General features: G+C 38.7%; 1 protein-coding gene across 1 annotated transcript; it reads right to left on the bottom strand.

Moving 5' to 3' along the window:
• Nucleotides 1-1,271: 1,271 nt before the first annotated feature.
• Nucleotides 1,272-12,685, bottom strand: LOC132394774 (small ribosomal subunit protein uS10-like). The gene is made up of 2 exons (XM_059971182.1): nt 12,341-12,685; nt 1,272-1,325 (listed from the first exon to the last, which is right to left on the bottom strand). The coding sequence occupies exons 1-2, from the start codon at nt 12,683-12,685 to the stop codon at nt 1,272-1,274; spliced, it is 399 nt and encodes a 132-aa protein (XP_059827165.1).
• Between the last annotated feature and the right edge of the window lie 7,484 nt (nt 12,686-20,169).

Raw genomic sequence — 20,169 nt, 5'->3', positions numbered from 1 at the left:
AACGTAAAGCTTGATCACTTTAAGGGTAACATCTTTTGTATCAGTGTTTTTCTTAAGTACTTTCCAGAAGCTGGAGGAAAGCTGGTAAATCAAGTTTACAAAGCACTCTATTAATTAAAAGAACTTACATCATAGCTTCTCCATTGAATGTTAGCTCCACAGAGGCAGACTTTTGCCAACTTCTTTTGTTAACAATGAAAACACAGAGATAAATTGGTGCAACATTTAAACCCTCTGGCTGTATAATTAATTGCCCTGGCTGATCTCCATGTGCTACATTGCTGATGCTCGCTTGAGCAAGCCCAGATTGACAGCCTGCATTGCAGTCACTGTTGCCAGGCCTGGGGGACCTGAGTTACAAGGAAGGGTTGAATAGATCAGGACTTCATTCTTAAAATGTAGAAGATTGAGAGGAGATTTGATGAGATATACACAATTATGAGGGGTATGGATAGGGTGAATGTAAACAGGCTTTCTCAGATAGGGTGAGACTACAAATTGTGGTCATGGGTTAAGGGTGAAAGGTGAAATGTTTAAGAGGAACATGAGGGGAATCTTCTTCACTAAGTGGATCATGAGAGTGTGGAATGAACTGACAGCGCAAGCACTGCATGTGAGCTCGGTTTCCAATGCAAGAGAAATTTGAATAGGTACATGAATGGTAGGGGTATGGAGGGCTGTAGTCGATGGGAGTAGGCAGTTTAATAGTTTTAGCACAAATTAGATAGGCCAAAGTGTCTGCTTCTCTGCTGTACTTTTCTATGACTCTGTGACTCATGACAAGCAGTAGCTTCATCTAGTTCTACCCTAATAGGTATATTTAGACTGTCTATAGTTCAGTACTTTAATTGATAAGAGACAAACTGATATAAGTACTGAATGCATACCATGATATTCATTTGGTAGCAATATACTTAAATGGGGGCATCTCAGACTTGAAGGCTCACAGGCTGTGTGTTGTTAAAACTGTGCACTACCAACACCTAGCTCAAGATAATTAGACACACTTCCTGATAAATGAATGCAACAATTATTTGCAAATATTTTGAATATATTACTTAAAATAACCCAATGTATGTAATTGAGATGAAATTTTAAAAACTTGAGATGCAAGACAAATGCCAGATTGTGTCAAACCTCTTGTCACACTTTCATGTTTGTGCTGCAAGGTCCGTAACTTTAAGGCATCAATGTGAAACATCACCTAGCAGACCAGATCTGAAGATGTATTTTTTGATCATGTGTGCGGGGATACTTTGCTGATCATCCATTCATCCAAAACATCCGTATTCCTGATGCTGAAAACCAGACTTACAGATTATGACCTATAGAACAGAATTAAAGAGACTTATAGAAAATTACATCATGGAAATCAAGCTATGTACATGTATATATATACACACACAATTACTCAAATACATACAACTGAAATATTAAGTACACAACACCATGCCTCAAAATTGAGTGTGTGCTAATCACCAACCATCTACTTGCACTAATCATACATTAATCTTCCACCACCCCCCCATAGACTTGCCCACACATCTACACATTAGTGGCATACTAACTTATCATAGCAATTTGCACAGTTTTAGGATGATTGAGGAGAGTGGAAGGCCTGGTGAGATCCTGCACATGGTAACAGGGAGGGTGTAGCATCTGAGTTCAGGATTGAACGCAGGTTTCTAGCTATGAGGCAGCAGCTCTATTCATGACACTGCTGTGAGTTAGTGCTGTCATTGAAACTACTGGAACAGGGTCAAACAGAGACGCTGTTCCCCAAAGTCATAACCGAACATCCACTATATATGAAAGTCTGTAGCTTCCGGCAATTGTTTAAACATTCATGGAGAACATCACTATTGTAAATATGAGCAGATCTCCACTACATGAAATGAAACTGCACTTACCATGCTCAGCACAATAGGCTATAATGCTGCTATATCATATATTAATAATGCACCACAGTAAAAATAGATTTGCATTAATACAGCACCATTCAAATTCATTTTGGAATGATGCAAAAAAATCTCTACAGCCAATAGCAAAACTCTTCTTGAAGGTTTGTGGGAAACCCAACCACCAATATGCACATAAGCGAATCTCCCACAAACAATTTTTTTTTTTGGCTATTTCCATTGAATGTGTTAATCCTGGATATCTGCACTCCTACAATTTGTGAAAGATGTCTCCTGATGTCTGAGTCTATGACTGACCTACCAGCTAAGGTTAGCTCTAACTGTTCTTTTACTATCATTTTCAGATTGTCTTACATATATGCATTCTATGCATCTTCCAGACCATTTTCCTATTGTGAGGCAAACTAATGGCAATGTTTTTCAGGGAGCAAATTAGTTAACTTATATGTTAACAATTACTGCCTTGACCTAACAGCCGAACATACTAATCATCACATTGCCTTCCACTCCCAACCTCAGGAAACTATGTGGATGTTCTACAGAGTGAAAGATATGGAAATGCTGCTGCATATTTTATTATCAGTGAATGAATGAGAATCAAGCTAATGATAAGGCCAGCCAATTCTCAACTAAGCTAGTCACAAGAAAAACTGCAGATCAGATTCAAAGATCCAAAGAACATTTATTATCAAAGTATATATGTAGTATACTACCCTGAGATTTGTCTTCCCACAGACAGCCACAAAACAAAGAAAACATGGAACCAATTTAAGTAAAACACAAAATCGAAAATGTCCAGTTCAGCTCAGTGTTTGTTATTTGTAGGCTGCCATGATTCAAAATAATCCAAAATAGCAACAAAAAAGGAGCAACTAGAAACCAGAAACATAACATGAACTACCAAGTCCAATCCAGAAACTGCATTGATTAAACCTTGCACAAGAACCAGGACTCCAGCACCACCCGCTGACAGCATAGAGGTCGAGAGACGCCATTTGAATATGGGGGCCTTCCTTTGGGAGCGGCAAGCGAGAGGGGGAGATAGGTCTCTGATGAAGAGTCTTGAGCCAAAATGTCAATTGTCCATTTTACTCCTTAGATGCAATCTGACCTGCTGAGTTATTCCAGCATTCTGTGTGCTGAATTAGGCTCAGTTAGATGTCTTAGTTCCACTCCCTCAGTGAGATGTTTTTTTTTTCCCCGTTGTGCCAACACTGCCAACCCATACAGGGAAAGAAGAGAGAGGCTTTTTTCTCATAGTTTGGTCATTGGCAATTATTACATATTGGTTTCTTGTGAAAATGGAGCTGCAGGAAAGAATTTAGGCAAACCACTATCACATAGCTGGATCTATTCCATACATGGACTCGCTGCCCAGATGTGCTTTACTTCTCCAGATAATAACTCTCTGCAACCATGCAGGCTTCAATCCAATAGTTGGCATCAAGCATTAAAAACTATTCAAAAGCTTCATCAAAGTTGTATGAACTGTTTTAATTGCCTTTTAAAACTGTATTTTAAATGATTCAGACAGACTGAAGTAAATCCAAAATATCATCAAAGTACCTAAGTAATACAATATAAATATAATCACAATCCTAAGTATAAAACTTGAAAATAAAAACATTCACTTTCCAGCACTAACATTATTTTCTAAAGGTTCAGCGACTTACTTTGTACAAATTTGGACATCATTCTTATACTACCCATCCATAAGGTAAAACAATCAGTTTTGAAAGGGATTCTGCTCACTTCTGCATTGCACAGATGCTCTGCTGATAGGCTCCATAGTGAGTCCTGTGGCTCGACAAGAAGTCACATGTGCTTGTGTCTGTCCATCAACTTTCCTTGTGCTTCCACATTTAAATGATTTGTATGGAGTTTGGTTCCAGTTTTCATCAAATTGCCAACTGTCAATCAATTTACTTCTGGTCATCCATATATTTACACGGCATAGAAGCATATACCTGTATGGTGTATTTAATAAACCAACTAGAGAAATAACTTAACTCCATGATATATACACCATAAAGTATTTTTTTTTCTTTTCCAATGGATTAGAATGTGATGATAATTATTATCTTTGAAAATATTAACCTATCCATTTAGCTGAACATCTTTTATCAATAATACCTTCTAGTTTTATGAGTCATTATGTGAAGTACCATTTGAAGGCTAGATTTAACTAATTTTGGTCCTGATGTACTTCTCTTAGCATTATTACTGTGTATTCGATGGGAACGATTGTAGGATAAGAAAAAACCTCTCTGACAGAAACTTCCTTTAATTTGGACTGGTCTACTAATAGAAAATTTATTTATCAAGAAAAAGCAACAAGATGAAAGTTAATAGCTGTATTGCATGTGCCTGCCAGATATGCCAGCATACAAATTTTTTCTCAGCTCTTCAATTCCTGCAACTTTCTTTGATTTCTTCTGCATAAACAGTAGGCATCAAAATATTGGAGAGTAATACAAGGGTGAATCAAATATTTTGTAAACAGTTCAACCATGAAGTTCTGAACAATGTACATGGTAGAAAGAGCAGAGAGGATATTTCCCAAGATCTCATCTAGAGACATGGCTGCAAATCCTAACCAGATACTATCTTCTCTGTGTTATTGTCTCAGGTAGCCCATTAATAAAATCTGGGTATATTTATTAACAGTGTGAGTATAGTCACAAAACATTAACCTTATCAGTGGCATCTTCCAAAAGCATGTCAGCAGAGATAAAAACACATAATTTTTCAGCCAGAATAGATCAAGCCCCCAATTAGACTTGCGAGTGATATAGAGCACTCCTTCTCTTAATGCTAATTAACTTTCTCTAAATAATGCCCTCCGGGTCATCAATTTAATGGTTAGATAGATGTTAACTGCTTGATGCTATCTATTGGAAGAACAAGTTTGTTTAGTTGGAATCTAGGTTCGACTGGTCAACAACAAAATGATGCATTAGAAATGACCTGGGTTCAAGTTGATTGGTTGTTGAATTGTTCATTTTTAACCAAGTGAATTAGTTGTGGTAACAGCTCCATCTGTCAACCTCAACCTCTTGCCATTACAAACAAAATTATTATGAAAACAACAAATAAAAAAATGAGAGCATCAGTTGTTGGTTGAACAGGGATGTCAGCACATAGGCATTAAGGAATTTTCTCAGAATCAATTTTAATGAAAGATCTCTGCTTGAAGTCTTAATATGTTTCTCTTCCTCATTTTTCATGCTAATAAACCTACATGTCAAGCATTTGATATCTAATTCATCAGTTTGACACTTAAATCTCCCTAACTTGGACAGAAAACTTTGAAAACCTTCTCAACTCTAGAGCCAAATTCATCACAAGGAAGTTTTCATGTGAGCCTTAAATTTTTTTCAAAATAATTCAGGATATATCTTGTCCAATCATCTATACTCTCTTCCTTCTTCATTGCCTTATGTGACTATGAAGACTATGTGGCTAGGCACAGTTCAAATGCCATCAATAAACCTGCTGATGACACAACTGTTGACAGAATTGTAAATGGTGACAAGAGGCATATAGGAGAGAGATAGATCGGATGTTGAGTTGTGCCCTAACAACAATCACGCATTCAACATCAGTATGAACAAGGAATTGATTGTGGGCTTTGGGAAGGGGAAGTTCCTGGAGGGAGAACCCACACTGATCCTTATTATGAGGCCTGACAGTGGAGGTAGTGAGCAGCTTCAAGTACCTGGGTGTGGTGAACTACATTTACCTGTCTGGACATGCCCCCCTGCTGACTGCTCCTGTGGCTCCTCCCACAGACCCCGATATAAAGGCGATTGAGGCCTGAGCCCGGCCCTCAGTCTCCAGGATGTAGCATGGTGGTCAACTACTGCTTGTTCTTTCTTCCAGTCAATAAAAGCTGATATCTCACCTTTACGTCTCAGAGAGTTATTGATGGTGCATCACTGGGCCTCAGCATTTCAGAGGATCTTTCATAGGCCAAACATATTGATGCAATCATGAAGAAGACACACCAGAGGCTCCATTTCATTAGAAGAGCATATTTGGTATGTCAACACACTCAGCATTACTCTCCATCTGCCATCAGATTTCCGAATGGTCCGTGAAACCACATAAACACTACCTCTGTATTTTGTGCTCTTGTGCTTATTTTTTTAAATTTCTTTTAACTTATAGTCATTTTTTAAAATTTATTACACTATAATTTTCAAGTTCAGAGTTCAAAGTACATTTATTATCAAAGTATGTATATTATACAACCTTGAAATTTGTATCCTTTACTAAACAAGGAAACCTTAAAGTACTCATAAAATAAACAGCAAGTATCCAATGTGCAAAGTAAGAGAGAAAAAAAACAAATCTTGCAAACAATAGAAGTAAGCAAATAGCATTCAGAATGAAAGTAAGTCCTCAGACACAAAGCACACAGCCTCAGCCTCAGTGCTGTGAAGAGTGGAATAAACATTGTAGAGCCCACAGACATGGAGCCTGGAGCAGGCCCACAGCCTCAGCCTCAGGTCAGCATCAAGCAGCGTAAACATCACAGAGCCAGCAGAAGTGGTGTCTGGTGCAGCTGAAATAGACCCGCAGCCCACTACAGCAAACTATAAATTTCACTAAATAGCTAAGTGATAATCCTGATTCTGATTCTGACTCTAATACTGTTTCCATTCCTTTATTTATCATTTATTTACTAGGGGCCTGACGCTGACCCCCTAGGCCTGAGTCAACGTAATAGTAGTAGTAGTAGTAGTAGCAGCATTTATCATTTGCATTGATCATGCAACATCAAACAATCACATATTTGCATTCAATTTCTCCTAAAAGACACAGTATGTCAAAAACATAATGTATGTACTTTTTCAGTGACTGAAACTTCATGAAATTTACGCTGGAGCATTTGTAATTGGATAATTTGTGTAGTCAAGAGTGATTTGTAATCATGCTGTTTTATATTTAAAGTTAATGATGTCAGGTGTTTTTAGAATAGAAAATGTCACACTGATGAAATAGAATGAGGAATGGCCTGAGATAAAGACTGAAGTGAGATTTCCCTGAATGTGTGCCAACTGTCAGTGGGGAGGAGGTGATAGTTAGTGTTGTGTATTCATCACAGTCATTCTGATCAATTGAATTATAGCATAGTTTAAATGCTAATGAGATAAATAATGATTCTGTCTATAATTTGGAAAAATTAAACAAGATGATTTAAGTGGAAGCAATAAATGTCTGCCAGGGAATTTGGTGAATTACTTTAGACATAATAAATGGCACAAAAACATCTGCCAGGGGCGAAAGAACAATGCCACCCATAATCTATGTCCTTTTGAAAGTTATCACAAACCTGCATGCATAACAAAATATCCCAGCTTGTGGGAATTAGTTGTGTTTTTTTAAAAAAATCCCCATTTTTATACAAAAAAGTAGAGTCATAGAAAACATAGAGAATCTACAGTACAATACAGGCCCTTTGGCCCACAGTCCTAATGAAGGGCCCGAAACATCAACTGTTTACTCTTTTCCATTGCTGCTGCACGGCCTGCTGAGTTCCTCCAGCATTTTGTGTGTGTTGCTAGGTTTTCCAACATCTGTAGATTTTCTCTTGTTTGTTATTATTAGTTCTTCATTTAATCACTCCTAAAAACTAACTTCAGCTAAACTGTTCTAGTGCATCAGCTCTTTTTAGGCATTCCCGGAGGACTGATTGCAGAAAGACACCAGATCAAGAACTGCAAAGAAACCAAGCTTGTAACCTAATTACAGAAGCAGGCCATCATTATCTGCTGCCATGAGACTGCAGCTTTGCAAAGGTAGTAAGGATGGAAGAGGAAGCAAGCAATAGCACCCTTAGGAAAGCCAACACTGCACCTACCTTAGCAAACACCAAGACCAAGAACAACGATGAAAGCACAACCACAAATTCTCCACCACCTCCACAAGGCACTAGATCAATGTAGTGGAATAAGAAGGAGGAAGGTGGTTAAGAAGTAGAAATCATCACTCAAAAGACAACAGGCTTCCAAGAATAATGGTACTGGAAAGAAAAGAAAGGTGTCAAGGAAGGATGTGAGCAACCTCTTCCTGTCAGACATTGAAATCACAATGACAAGATGATGATGCAGAAAGGAGGAGCAACAGAATATTGGGGTTGCTAAGGAGATTAAAAGCCCATAGGCAAGAACAGACAAGGAAGCATCTAATGACACCGCTGGCATTGGCTGAATCAAAGGCGGTGACAAAATCAGCAATTCGGAGGGAGCTTGAAAATCTCTCTGAGTGGTGTCACAACAGCAACCTCTCACTCAATGCCAGCAAGACCAAGAAGCTGATTCTTCACCAGGAGGAGGACACCTGAGGTCCATGAGCCAGTCCTCATCGAGACAGTCAGCAACTTTAAATTCCTTGGTATTATCATTTTGGAGGACTTGGTCTAAACCCAGTATGTAAGTGCAATTATGAAAAAAGATGTGAGTGCCTCTATTTCCTTATGAGTTTGCAAAGATTCGGCATGACATCTAAAACCTTGACAAACCTGTATAGAGGTGTGGTGGAGAGTATATTGGCTGGCTGCATCACGGACTGGTATAGAAACAGCAATATCCTTGAATGCAAAATCCTACTAAAAGCAGTGGATAAATCCCATTCTTCATAGATAAACCCCTCCCCACCATTGAGCACATCTTACAAGAAGGATTGTCACAGGAAAGCAACATTCATCATCACATGCTCTCTTCTTGCTGTTCCTATCAGGATGAAGGTGCAGAAGCCTCAGGCCTCACGTCACCACATTCAGGAACAATTATTACCCCTCAACCATCAAGCTCTTGGACCAAAGGGAATAACTTCACTCAACTTCACCTGAAATATTCCCACAAACAATGAATTCACTTTCAAGGATTATTTATCTTATATTCTCAGCATTGATTATGTATTTATTTGTTATTATTATTATTTGGTGTTTCTTTTCCTTTTTGTATTTGCACAGTTGGTTGTATTTTACACGTTGACTGTTCATCCTGTTGGGATAGTCTTCCATTGATTCTATTGTTTTTCTTGTACTGACTGTGAATGCCTGCAAGAAAATGAATCTCAGGGCTGTGTAAGGTGACATATATGTATTTTGATAACAAATTTACTTTGAATTTTGATTTTCTGTAATCTACAGGAAGGCAAAAATGGTATATATAAGAACACAGACTACATCCAGTGCTCAAAGTTGCAGCTGGACAAACTTGGCAGCTTCTCTGTAAGTCCAGGAGTGACATGCATCAGAATTTTCAATAACCACGCTTATGTCTGAGCCAGAAAGTTGTATGTTACAATTACATTCTAGGTGGTAGAGTGATGCACCTAGTAGAACCACTAAGTCACACCAGAGACTCAAATTCAATCCTACACCCAAGTGTTAAGATGCTTGGATGTAGGTACAGAGGAGATGTCAGGGGTAAGCTTTTGACGCAGAAAGTGGTGAGTGCATGGAATGGGCTGCTAGCGACAGTGGTGGAGGTGGATATGATAGTGTCTTTTAAGAGACTCCTGGACAAGTACATAGGGCTCAGAAAAATAGAGGGCTATGGATACCCCTGGCTAATTTCTAAAGTAAGTACATGTTTTTCACAGCAATGTGGGCCAAAAGGACTGTATTGTGCTGCAGGTTTTCTATGTTCCATGTTTCTATGTTTCTAATGTCTGCATGAAGTTTTCATGTTGACCCTCTGACCATCTGGGTTTTTTCTAGGTGCTCTGGTTTCTTCCTAGACATAATTTCCTGTATTATGCATTGATGATTCTGTACTTTCCATGATTCAATACAGTGTTTATAAAAGAAACAGAAACACATAGTTTTCAAACAACAACACACACAAAATGCTGGTGGAATACAGCAGGCCAGGCAGCATCTATAGGGAGAAGCGCTGTCGACGTTTCAGGCCGAGACCCTTCATCAGGACTAACCGAAAGGAAAGATAGAGATTTGAAAGTAGTGGGGGGAGGGGGAAATGCAAAATGATAGGAGAAGACCGGAGGGGGTGGGATGAAGCTAAGAGCTGGAAAGGTGATTGGCAAAAGTGAAACAGAGCTGGAGAAGGGAAAGGATCATGGGACGGGAGGCCTCAGGAGAAAGAAGGGGGGGGGGAAGCTACAGAGGGAGATGGAGAACAGGCAAACAACTAAATACGTCAGGGATGGGGTAAGAAGGGGAGCAGGGGCATTAACGGAAGGTAGAGAAGTCAATGTTCATACCATCAGGTTGGAGGCTACCCAGCCAGGTATATAAGGCGTTGTTCCTCCAACCTGAGTTTGGATTCATTTTGACAATAGAGGAGGCTATGGATAGATATCAGAATGGGAATGGGATGTGGAATTAAAATATGTGGCCACTGAGAGATCCTGCTTTTTCTGGCGGACCGAGCGTAGGTGTTCAGCGAAACAGTCTCCCAGTCTGCGTCGGGTCTCACCAATATATAAAATATATACATACTTTTCAGCCAATTTGTAACAAAATGCTGGCTGTCTACAAAGAACTTAAGATCAAACAAAACATCTGTTTACTTTTCCCTTCTCAACAGGACATAATTACCAGTTAGAAGAGTGTCTTATTTGATTCTCAGCAAAATGTTTGATTTTCATGGATTAAAATGTAAAATGGTTGAGGAAACAAGGTCAGACTTAACATTCACAAATTCTTCATAGATGTAAAGCAGAAAATTTTGCTGAGAGAGATTAGTGTACAGTACCAATGCAAAAGCTTTATAAAATTTCACCATTCTGAAGGCCTTTAGAGTCTGCAAACCAACTCCAGGTATCCAAAAGCTGAAAGGTTTGTTCAATATTCTTAAGGCATGTATTTTCAGTGAGAGGACATGGACCACTGAGTTTTGGACCCCTGAGAAGTGGTGCTATGGAGATTAGGCAATACTCAGTCAAATTGCAATGAATATGTCTCATCTTCTGCAAAAGTCAGCAAAGCAGTAACAATTGTTACAATGTGAACTTCTTTCACCACTTTCTCATGACAGAAATGGTGACCTGTGCACGTATGTTTTGGGAAGCTAGTATGATAACCTAAACAATGTTACACCACTCAAAATACATGTCTTCTTTTCAGCTCACTATCCATGTGAACTTGTTGCCTTTGCTGTTAAATAAGCACAACTTGGAGTAACTAAGCCTTCTGCTAATCATCACATTTTTATGATTCCAAATCTGGGCCTCTGTACCTCCACCTGCAGCTGGATCCTTGACTTCCACACTGGGAGACCACAGTCTGTGTGGATAGGAAACAATATCTCCACCTTACAGACGATCAACACTGGTGCACATCAAGGATGTGTGCTTATCCCACTGCCCTACTCTCTACACACTCAACTGTGTAGACAGGCAAAGCTCAAACACCATCTATAAATTTGTCGAGGATGTAACTATTGTTGGTAGAATACTCAGGTGGTGATAAGGAGGTGTACAGGAGCAGGATGGATCAGCCAGTTAAGTGGTGTTGCAGTAAAAATCTTGTTCCCAGTGTCAATAAGATCAAGGAATTGATTGTGGACAGAAAGATTCAGGACAGAAAGTGAGGGGAACACTCACTGACCTTATTGAAGGATCTTCAGTGGAAAGGCTCAGAAGTTCCTTCTTCATTTCTCACTGTGGAATTTTTATTTTTATTTCATTTCCATGAGATTTAAGTATCAGCAATAGAAATGCACCCCCCCCCCCCCAGGTCACCTCAGGCTCGCTCAGCTCGTTCCCGTCTAGGGGAAGCAGCCTTCGGCCCTGCCAAACTGGATAATCAGCTGGTGTGGATGCTGTGTGATGTCCCCACCTCGCCCAAAAACTGACAGTACACCATATGCGATTAAATGAGTACAAATTATAAAGGTTACTATAACTAGTTGATTAATAACGATATAGTATATATGAAGGAAAAACAATAAAGAAAAGGCACCAAACTTATCAAAGCTCAAACTACTTCATGCACAACCATTGGAGCTCAATTACTGAAGTCTTCTGGCCACCATTTGATCCCCTCCGAACTCCTCAACTCGCAGCTCAGGACCACCCGAAGTGGTCAACCAAGCACATCTATCGTCGTCTCCTCTCCTCAGGGTACCTCCTGGCATTGGACCCACCCCCCACCCCCCCTTGGGGTCTGTTTCTCACCCAGTTTACAGCATTGTGTCCTCTCTCTCTCACCCCCTCGCGCCGATCTGCCCAAAGCCCGCCAACAATAGCTTACAGACTCAGAAGAAAGAACAACATTAATCCCAATTGGTTTACAAAGGAGTACAATTCTCGTTATCAGTAAATTTTAACCCAAACAAGCTTCCAGCACTCTCTCGCAACAAAGAAGCATTCCTACTTTTAACAAAACAAAGAAGCCATTTTGATTACATACACAGTAACAAAGAAAAAGAAGAAATCCCCTTTACAGAAACTTCTACTTCAACACCAGGTTCGATGCTGATGGAGGTGATCTTCTTCACAATTTCTGAAGGGCTGTGCAAATCAATTAGGCACTTATGGATCTGCATTTGGAAACGATCCCAGGTTTTGGAATCCTCACCACAAGCGGTCTTTCTTGTTGTGATACGCAGTGTCTTGGTGGACATATGAACAGGTCCCTTGACTTTTAGGTTCTCCTCTTTGGCACCACAAATTAGATCAGAACAAACATTTTCAAGTGATTTTATATTTTGGTTGGTCAAAGTAGTTCTAATGCGGTGGATTGCAACCTCCTGTTCGACAGGTACTTGGCTATCGTCTTTAACTGCCATGGTGATTTCCTGACCAACTTTTACGTCGACTTTTCTCCTCCCTGTCGGGAACTTTGAAAGTGAGCAAACAGCGGTGAGTCAGGACTCAGTGAGCAGGTCAGCCTGAGCCCTGGATCACTGCCAAAGAGCGGAAAGTGTCAGAAGTTTCAAGTTCCTAAGTGTCAATGTTTCTGAAGGTCTATCCTGGGCCTAACACATTGATACAATTACAAAGAAGGCATGATAGCAGCAACCTTTCTTTAGAAGTTTGAGGAGACTTGGTATGTTGCTCCCAATTTTCTACAAATGTACCTTAAAGAGCATTCTAGCTGGTTGCAACAGTGTCTGATATGGCAGGACCACTGCACAGGATTGGAAAAAGCTGCAGGAAGTTCTGTCATGAGCACTACCCTCCTCAGCATTGAGGACTTCTTCAAAAATTGATGACTCAAAAAGGGGGCATCCATCATTAAGGACACCCATCACCAGGACATGCCCTCTTCTCATTGCTACCCCTAAGAATGAGGTATAGGAGCCTGAAGACACACACTAAATGTTTGAGCAACAGCTTCTTCCCTTCTTACATTAAATTTCTGAATGGACAATGAACGAAGAGCACTAACTCAGTTTTTTTCTTTTTTTTTGCTCTTTTTTGCACCACTATTCAAATCAATGTATTACAAGAGTCTGGGAAGCTGATTTGGAAAGATGGGAGATGTGAGAAACTGGGTGGATCAAAGGAGAGAGAAAACAGCTTTGGTTACCAGATTAACTGGTTACAGGTTACCTGAATCTGAAAAATTTGATGCTCATGCTTTTGGGATGTGGGCTTTGAACTTTGGATTTTATTCCCTCTAGAGGGAGATAAGGATACAGCAGATGTGTGGGAAATGGAGAAGGAACGGGGATGGGCTCTGTCAAAAATAATAGAGGGGAAGTCATGTTCCCTGAAGAAGGAGGACATATCAAATATTCTGGAATGAAAAGCAACATGAAAAACACTGTGGAGTTGGAGAAACTGAGAAAAAGCAATGGCATCCTTACAAGAAATAGAGCGATCCAGAATAGAGAGCGAGGCCATCTCAGAAGGTCTAATAAATTTAGGTGCAGGAAAGTTAGTAACAAAATTGATAAAATTGACAAGTTCCATATGGGTGCAGGAGGCAGCACCAACAGGGTTATTGATGTAACAGAGGAAGAGTTAGTGAATGGTGCAAGTTCAGGTTTAGAATAATAAAGGCTCCCATATTCATTTATTTGTAAGTGGGATTCTGCTCAATGTTTCATGGTTCATAAAAAAAAAAAGAATTTTACAGTGCTTCTTGAATGATTACTGGAAGTGAGACCTGAAAGCATGCCTCAGGATTTGAAGCTGTGGAGGTCAGACAAAATAAGGGAACAGAAATTGGGGCATAGAGTCTGAATTATGGTTGCACATCTACAGAATATTCTTGGCATGAAAGTTTTCAGCCCCATTGTGTGGGTGGTAGGAGTCTAGGTAATGATCATGCCAAATTGAATTAACTCTCTTACTGCCTGGCAATAAAAATGGTTGCAGGTGCAGTAGCAGCAGTCATGTTGTGACCTGTCAGACTATTAACTAGCCTGCCACTTCTTCCAAAATTTCACACTATTCTGTGAGAGAAGGTTTAAAAATAACAGCATAAATGTCCTTGTTATATTTTTCTTAAACTGTATTAATTGAGCGTCATTGTTGAAAATATTTATAAAATTGCAAAGAATGTTTTCCTTTTGTTATTCTCAGAAGTTTTGTGTAATTTTTTGTGCATAGCTTCATATCTTGTTTTCAGTTTTACATGTAATCAAGTGCATTAGTGCCCCAGGATTTATCATGAACAGCTAAATCCTGTTAATGAAAGGATTAAATTCACAGATACTGGTAATTTAATTCAGTTAATGGAAAAGCTAATGACCAACTAATGCCTTTTTCTCATTTTAATCGATTCATTTGGGTTTCTTTGTTTCGTGGCTGCCTGTAAGGAGATGAATCTCAAGGTTGTGTAATGTATACAAAAGTTAATAATAATTGTACTTTGAACTTGGAACAATAGTTAACAAAAGGTAATAAAAACGGTTTAAATTAAAAGTCCTTGAGTTTTCTTGTAAGTATTAACTCTTGAATTTAAAAACTTGTAAGAAGTTAGTGCTGATGGTTATCTTCAAATTAATCCAATATTATTAATGCCTAGGTAATCTATATGTTAATCTATTTTATTAGAGGAACACTGAAATGCTCCAAATGTTTTAGTCTTAGACTATCAGTTTTCTGAAAATCTTGATGATTTTTTTTCTGATGGAAGTGCCTTGTTAACACCAATACATTGATGATTTATCTTGGTAATAAGGTTCTGAATGTCATTTTTTTCCATTATGGATTGTAAATACTTTATTAATGCCATGAGCATCTCAGGCAACCGCGAGCAGCTGAAGAGCATTTTTATTGACTCGTGATATTAAAGTTTTGTTTCCTTTGGTAAGAAATTCCGGCACAGACGTGAATTTTCCAAATTGCTCTGACAAATTCTCAGAGGAACAACACATAAAATGTCCATTTGGCAATGACAGACTTTACCATATAGATGAAGGAACAGCACCCTCTAGAGGAATCACTTGAAAACAAATAAAAATAAATCATGACCTGATAAATGGACCAGAGTTTTAAACTTCATTAAAAGTAAATGAGCATTAAAGCTGAAAGACCAAGCATACAGAGGATGTAGAGTGAAGGTAAACCAGAGATTGGTTTAGCTTTTTAGCTTTTCCAGAGTTCAGTTGTAGTTCCTTGGAAATAGAGCAAGATATGATATATAGAGACACAAGATCTCTGATCTTGCATGATTTTTCTGACTGAACTATCACTATATAATACGTAATTCAATGGCACCTGGTCTTCAGTTCATGTATGCACAAATTGGAACATGGAAGTGCGAAAGCAAAAAACAATCTTTCCTCTAATTATGTTAACCCTGCAGAGCCTCTGCTGGAGTATTGTGTATATCTCTGTTATACTGCATACTTGCAATTAAGAGACTGCAATGAAGATTCACCATATTGATTCTTGAGATTAACAGACTGGTTTTATCTGCTCTAGTTTTCTTGTAAGATGCCTTAGTGATGTTACTGAAGCATACTGGAATCAGACCGGAAGATAGTGGGATGTTTCACTTGGCTGGCATATCTAGAACTAAGGATTGCAATCTTCAACTGGTAGATTGGCTGCAGGGAAAAGGAGAAATTTGAACATCTAATGGATGGTTAAACTTTGCAATTCTTTTCACAAGATGGCTAGAGAGGTTCAATTGCTCAAAATGGTTATGATGACGGATTGATAAATATTGAAATACTGAAAAGTTTTTAAAAGTTCATTTATTATAAAAATATGAAAGCAGTACACAGCACTGAGATTCTTCTTATCCAGGTAGCCATGAAACAAAGAAAGCCATGAAAGTCAGTTCAAAGAGAAACAAAAAACCCACCCCCCCACACACTAAAAAGAACGGCAACACAATCATCAATCCCCAAAACCCCCCACCGTAAGAAATACAACACCCAAACAAAACACAACAAGAGCATTGGTCCAGAAACACCATCCCCTCGCACAAGAAACAATGAGAAAGAATGGGCAAAAAATACAGAATATAAAATATTAAGGAATATATATAGAATTATTTTACACACTGTATTGCCATGACATTATTGAAGAGCAGCACAGACACTAGAGGCTGCCTTCTGCAGCTTCTAATTCTCATCCTCTCCTTGCTTAGGGAGGAGGTACTGATGACATTGACAGCTAAATCTTCCCAAGTGACTTCATAGACTTGATTCAATTAGAAAATCACATGAAGAGAGGCTGAAAATAAAGTTATGTTTTATAACTTGGAATGCAAAGGGAAAATTAGTTAAAATAGGAGATTGTGAGATCATTTTTGACTTCACCGCAATGGTATGATTATGTATAGAGCAGAGTTAACAAGAAAGATGGAGAACTATTGAGGTGACATTAATTTAAATACTTGAAATCATAATTTTTTTTCTCTGTCAGAGGGGATATTTGTTCAGTTGGGGACCAGATCACAATATCTTAAGGCCTCACTTTCAGTGTTGACTGTTGTGTGATTGCATGATCAAGAGATTTGAAATGCTGCAATTTGTTGCACTAGTTTCATGCTGCATACACTTTCAGCGTAGTGTCCCTGAAACTAAATTTAAAAATATGATTGATGGAAGTTCATTGGCCAAAGATACATAGGTCTTGATCTCCAACTAATTTGGAGTATTGTGTGTGGTTTTGGTCGCCTACCTACAGGTAAGATGTAAATAAGTTTGAAAGAGTACAGAGAAAATTTACAAGCATGTTGCTGGGTCTGGAGGACCTGAGTATAAGGAAAGATTGAATAGGTTAGGACTTTCTTTCTCGGAACATAGAAGAATGAGAGATTTGATGAAGGCATACAAAATGATGAGGAGTTTAGATAATGTAAATGCTTGCACTATTTTTCCACTGAAGTTCGATGAGACTACAACTAGAGGTTAAGGGTAAAAGATGAAAAGCTTAAGGGAAAGACGAGGTAAAACAGCTTCACTCAGAGGGTCATGAGAGTGTAGAATGAGCTGCCAGCACAAGTGGTCCACGCAACATCAATTTCAATGTGTAAGGGAAGTTTGGTTGGGTTCATGGATTGTAGGGGTACGAAGGGCCATAGTGTTGGTGCAGGTTGATGTGAGTAAGCGGCTTAAATGGCTTGGCATCGATTAGATGGACCGAAGGGTCTGCTTCTTTGCTGTACTTTTCTATAACTCTAACTCTAGAATCACAAGGTTACCTGCAGGAACTATGGCCATTTCCTGGCAAGTCAGATGCCTGATTGATTATGTTTCCTTCCCTCCCTTCCCAATTTTGGGATGGACTACAAATTAGTCACATCCTCATGAAGCACAGTGATGTGCTGAATAGCATGCTCCTCCATCTGCCTGTGCTGTCTACACAAGTTTCCTTCACTTGCAATTTCCATATGTCACTGAGGGATTGCTTCTAACCACCAAGAGAACATTGCTCAAGGGTGAGTTGGAAGAAGAGGACTTGCTTGAGAATCAATACCCAATAGATGCTGATACAAATCTAGTCAAAAAGAGCATTGTCTCAATGCTAGTGGTAATCCCTTAAATGAAAATTCTGACTTTAATGCAGTGACCTTCTCATTTGATACAAAGATTCTTCCAAAGGAATCATTGGTCTATTTTTCCATACTCTTGAAGAGTTTCTGGCGGACTTCTCAGGGCTGACATACTCAGGAATCATGAATCGAATACAGACTTAGTTCTTTATTCGCTTCCAAACAGTCACAAGCAGTGAAAGAGCATTAAAAAAATCCGAAAGGAGTTGTTTGTGCAGGGCTCAGGGCTGCTTCTCACAATCAATGCTAGAAGGTTGAGAGAGGTGGCTACTGAGGTCATGGGTGCATTTTAATGTCTCCAAGGTTTGTTTCTCAGTGGTGTTATTTGGTAATTCACATGCATATTCTAAAGTCAGCTAAAAGTTTTCTTCATTGAAGTGAAAATCCTGAGCCACGGTAAGCTTGCTGTCTGAAGATCATTCTTGGTGCGTGCAATGATGACACATCCTACAGGATCTCATTAATGGGTGCTTTGAAAATGCCAATCCTTGTGCAGAGACCATAACATTTATGGAGTCATCTGTTTTTGGAATATTGGATATTTATTCCAATTCTAGTCTGTAAGTAGAGCAGGAATGACTTCCAGAGAAATGAGGAAAAGGGTTGGAGCAATAATACAATATTGTTTAACTCCAAAGCAACAAGTGCAAAATGCTGGAGGAATTCAGCAGGTCAGGCAGTATCTGTGGAAATGAATAAACATTCAACGTTTCAGGCCATGATCCTTCATCAGGACTGGAAAGGAAGGATCTCCAGTTTTGATGATGAATGAATTTGTGTCCAGGCAATTGGAAAGAACTACAGCGGTCATCAGATGGCGAGGTGGTCAATTTGGAGGCAGCTGGAGCCAGTTCAAACCATTCAGCAGAAACAAATATTATCTTGCTTGCTTGTTAAATTGAGGGAAGTTGTTAAGGACACACTCAGTACTTATACAATGCCATCAAAACAGCCAATCATAAAGTTTTGTGGAAACTGCTGGCCACATTTGAAGGTAATCACAATAATTTTGCTAAATATACAATATCCTTTATGAAAAATATTGCAACAATGCTCACTTCTATAGAGTTACTATATCTCTGGGGTCCAAAGCTTGACCTCTACTGTTAGTCAAAAACTTGTATAACGGAATTTACCATTGAGGTGAGGCACAATTTAGTAACAGATTTTCAGAGTACATCATAAACACTCTGAACATGATGTTTTGATTACTTACAATTCCAAAAATTCAATTGAAAGTTGTTATTACATTCAAACTGGTGTTGGGAACCAGATAACACTGGCATTCTTAAAGCTGTAAGTCTATTTAACAAATTATAAAAATATTCCTAAAACAAACAATGCAAGTTTATTTTGATGACTGCAATTGAACTTACAGTTATCCCGTATCTCCTCTTGTATAATGTATTAAGGTCTTTCAGAGGGCATTATAAAATAAAGTTTGACAGTGGGCGTTGCCAGATTTTAGGGCACATGCTGAAAGAGTTTTTAAGGTATGTCTTAAAGGAGGAAATAAACATAGTGAGTCAAAAGCAATTGTACTAAGGCAACCCAAAGCTTAGTTCAGAATGTTTGCTTATTACACATTGACTCTATCACAAATATTCAACAATCATAAATTGGAATTATATGGATTTCTTGGAGGGTTGCAGGACCGAACGAGATTGCGCTGACAGTGAGTTGTGAGGCCACAAAAGGTTTGAAAACCAATGAGCAGACTTTTATGATGCAAAAATATTTCTTTTGTTTGAGAGTACATTCAAGTATATATAATTGAGTATGTGATCATGAATTCTCTTTATCAAAGAAAACTTTTCAGTGTGAAATATTACCATTATCTTTACTTCAGGAATTATGGACTCTTGCACAAACTCTTTTCTGTTTACTATAATGGCTCCCTTGCATTAATTTATGCACAGATGATCTCTGACAACAGATTTGCAATTTCTTAATAATGTGCTTCAGCAAATGAGGTTGCCTGCTGGAACTACACACTCAGAAATCAACATATTGAATCATGCTATTGGTATTTAATTAAATATGAAAGGACTGATTACTTTTATAGTATAGCTCCTATCATCATTGACCCTCCTAGTATGTGATCCAATTTATTTATTTAATTAGGAGAATGTGTATCACTATGAGGGCTTCCATTACTACATTATTGAAAACCTGAGAGCAACAAACATCCTCAGAGATCACTGCAGAAATGAGAAGGTTGTGCAGCTCTGAGAAAGCAAAGTGAAGGAAATATTATCAGTTTAAATGTTTCTTTTTGATTTGATGCTATTTCTGGTAACCCAAAATTTA

Source organism: Hypanus sabinus, chromosome 5, assembly GCF_030144855.1.
Source record: "Hypanus sabinus isolate sHypSab1 chromosome 5, sHypSab1.hap1, whole genome shotgun sequence".
NCBI classification, from domain to species: domain Eukaryota; kingdom Metazoa; phylum Chordata; class Chondrichthyes; order Myliobatiformes; family Dasyatidae; genus Hypanus; species Hypanus sabinus.
The sequence above is the reverse complement of the archived record's forward strand: the minus strand, read 5'-3'. Positions and strand labels throughout refer to the sequence as shown.

Bases quoted from the DNA above. Each gene is read 5' to 3' on its own strand.
- LOC132394774 (XM_059971182.1), bottom strand. From the start codon at position 12,685: ATGGCAGTTAAAGACGATAGCCAAGTACCTGTCGAACAGGAGGTTGCA. The intron at 1,326-12,340 runs GTAAAGGGGATT...TCTGTTCTATAG, and splicing joins GTGTTGAAGTAGAAGTTTCT to GTCATAATCTGTAAGTCTGG.